The following is a 3253-nucleotide window of genomic DNA, read 5'->3' as shown; positions in this document are numbered from 1 at the left end:
CTGCTCTCTTTGCTGCTTATTTTTAAACAAAACATTTTAACTTTGTATTAATAGTATTAATACTATTTTGTGCACTTAAAATTTGAAAACCCCTTTTTTTCCATGGCTTATTTTTAATTCTCCACCAAAATAGGAAAAGATTCTAAATTATCTCTTTTTTCACAGTTTTAATTGCTTAAATTTAAGCAGAAAATAGAGTTAAGCAGCAGCATGAGAACATAAGATTAAATATTGCAAATTATAGTTGCAAGTGATGTTTAGGGGTGGGGTCCCATGGAGGGGGGCTTCCTAAAACAATAGAGCTGGAGCTGTTGAGGTTTTTTAGGAATATTTTAAAGCTAGCGGTCCCATGAATTTTGTTTTGTAGCTTAAAAATTTCAGCTTCCAAATTTAAGGATATCATGAACTTTGTAGTGAGATTAACTTAAGTTAAACTCCTAAATTTAAGTAAATTGGTAGTAAACAAATTTAGTTTTTCTTCTAAAATTTATGTAATTGACAAATGGCATAATACATTCCTAAACTGGTGGGGCTAGAGCCCCACCCCATTTTCACCAGTAGATTTTCAAGCCTAAAAGGTAGGAGCTCTATTTTTTAAGAAAAGATTCTAATTAATCCCGTAGCCAAAAAATATGCTTTTTCATGGGACCCCTCTTCCTTAAAAATAGAGCTTAAGCCCCCTCCATGAGACCCCACCCTAAGTTAACTACCTAGACTTGTCCAGGTTTCCATTGCGAGACTTCTTGAGTGTCGGAAACAAATCTAACTGCTTATATCAACTCAGTTTGCTCTTCCTCTACAGACGAAGCATATTATTGAAAAAGAAAAATGGAGTATTCTAAGCTGTTCGGTGTTCTGGCCTTCATCTGCTTTAGTATCCCCATGATGACATCTTCTTCTGATATAATGTTTAGTGCTGGGTTGAAATTAAGCGTGAATCTAACGCGGAGATCAGAGGGAGATTTCAGTTTTGCCAAACGATTGAGTGGGGCGGTGGATCGAAGTAAGATACGATTGAATAGGATAGAGGCATTTCTAAAGCAGCGGATAGCTGGGCAATTAGATGCTGAAACGCCCATTCGCGTGGGAAATGGAGAATTTCTCATGAACATTGCAGTGGGAACACCCTCTGTGAGTTTCGAAGCGATTGTTGACACGGGGAGCGATCTGATGTGGACTCGGTGCATGCCTTGCCAGAACTGCTACAATCAGCCTACGCCAATCTTCGACCCCTCCAGATCGTCTACGTATTCCACAATTCCTTGCAATAACTCTCTTTGCAATGCTTTGACCACATTTAAAACTGGATGCAATCCAGATTGTACATTTCAGTATAGCTATGGCGATGGTTCTAGCACCAGCGGTGACCTGGGTAAGGAGTCATTCTCCATTGGCAGCGGCAGCGACAGTATGTTTGCAGGCATTGCTTTTGGATGCGGCCATGACAACGAAGGATTCTCTCAGCAGGGCGCCGGTCTTGTAGGCCTGGGAAGAGGTCCTCTCTCACTCATCTCACAATTAGGCTCTAAGGTAGATAACAAATTCTCTTACTGTCTTTTGCCCATCACCGATTCTCCTTCACAAACAAGCCCTCTAATTTTTGGTGAGAGTGCTTCCTTGCGCGGAGCCAACACGATCCCATTCATTAAGAACAATGTGAATCCTTCTTTCTGGTATATTCCTCTTACAGGAATCACCCTTAATGGGAAGCCCGTAAATATTCCTCCTGGAATTTTTGATCTACAATCGGACGGTGGAGGAGGTGTGATCATCGACTCGGGAACCACCCTTACCTTTCTATTCGAGCCTGCCTACACTCCTCTGAAGGAAGCAATTGAGTCCGCCATTGATCTTACTCCTGCAGACGGATCTTCCGTGGGGCTGGATCTGTGTTACGAGACATCAGGTCAGGTCACCTTGCCTTCACTCGCTTTCAACTTCGAAGGCGGCGTGAATTACGAGCTTCCACAAGAGAACTTTTTCACTCGTGCATCTGACGATCTCTTGTGCCTCGCCATGAAGAGTTCATCAGGGATGGTTTCCATCTTCGGAAATATTCAACAGCAGAACTTCCAAATCCTTTACGACAATGCTCAGAACACACTCTCCTTTAAGCCCACTAAATGTAATTCTCTTTGAATAATCATCACTCTGCTTCTGCCACTTCTTCTTCCTCTGTATGCCATTGTCATATTCTTTCAACTTAAAATAAGATGTGATCTCATCTTCGTGTATGCTTAATATATGATCTAGTCTCTTATGAATGTTTTCTACAGTCTGATATAATTTGGTCTCTTATGTTTGTTTTTTTGCACTCTCTGATATGCTATGTGGCCACCTGTCTCGTGTATAGTTTTTACGCTTCCTAATATGCCATGGTTTCTGCATTATGTAATATTATTGTGCAATATAATATATATATATTTTTAATGTAGGCTTTTTAATAGTGATTTCATTTTTATGTATTATTATTTTTATAATAATATATGTGATTTATCTTTTCTGTAAGTTTTCTGTGTTATATAATTCTATCATTTACATATTTTGTGCACTATCTAAATATAATATGTTATCTCATCTTGTAGGTATTTTAAAATAACTTATTAAAGAGATCTTCAAATCAAAATACCCTAAGATATTTCTAAGAAATAGTTGAGCCATCAAACAAAGTCTCTATGACATAATCTTTTGTAGGATTGTAGCCCTTGAAATAATCTTTTTAAAAAAAAATTAATTTGTCTAATATAATTTACTAAACAATAATACATTTTTATGTACTAAACAAATTATATTAACTAATAGTTTTTCTTTATAACCCAAACCAAAATGACTTGCATTATACTTTACCAATTAGCTAACCAATGAATTTGTGGACCATTAGAAACATTTCTAAATTGAAAATATAAATTTGTATTTTTAATTACAACTTTAAATGAATCTTTCAAAATAGAAATTGACATTTTAATTAAAATAGGAATTTACTAAACAAATTATATTAACTAATAGTTTTTCTTTATAACCCAAACCAAAATGACTTGTATTATACTTTACCAATTAGCTAACCAATGAATTTGTGGACCATTATAAGCATTTCTAAATTGAAAATAAAAATTTGTATTTTCAATTACAACTTTAAATGATTCTTTCTAAATAGAAATTGACATTTTAATTAAAATAGGAAATTACATTTAGAAATACACAACATTTGGAAACATTCCTAAATTGAATTGTACTATTGAAAAACATTCCTAAA

The 3253-nt window shown here is 35.7% G+C and overlaps 1 protein-coding gene across 1 annotated transcript; it reads left to right on the top strand.

The window, feature by feature from the left end:
- Window positions 1-828: 828 nt before the first annotated feature.
- LOC131073060 (aspartic proteinase nepenthesin-1-like) lies at window positions 829-2139 on the top strand. Its single transcript, XM_059217563.1, has one exon. It carries the CDS (start codon window positions 829-831, stop codon window positions 2137-2139), a length of 1311 nt encoding a protein of 436 aa, XP_059073546.1.
- Window positions 2140-3253: the final 1114 nt, after the last annotated feature.

This window comes from Cryptomeria japonica, chromosome 3 (assembly GCF_030272615.1).
Source record: "Cryptomeria japonica chromosome 3, Sugi_1.0, whole genome shotgun sequence".
NCBI lineage: Eukaryota > Viridiplantae > Streptophyta > Pinopsida > Cupressales > Cupressaceae > Cryptomeria > Cryptomeria japonica.
The sequence above is the reverse complement of the archived record's forward strand: the minus strand, read 5'-3'. Positions and strand labels throughout refer to the sequence as shown.

What these genes read in the sequence shown, in the direction of transcription:
- LOC131073060 (XM_059217563.1), top strand. Translation starts at nt 829, where the DNA reads ATGGAGTATTCTAAGCTGTTCGGTGTTCTGGCCTTCATCTGCTTTAGT.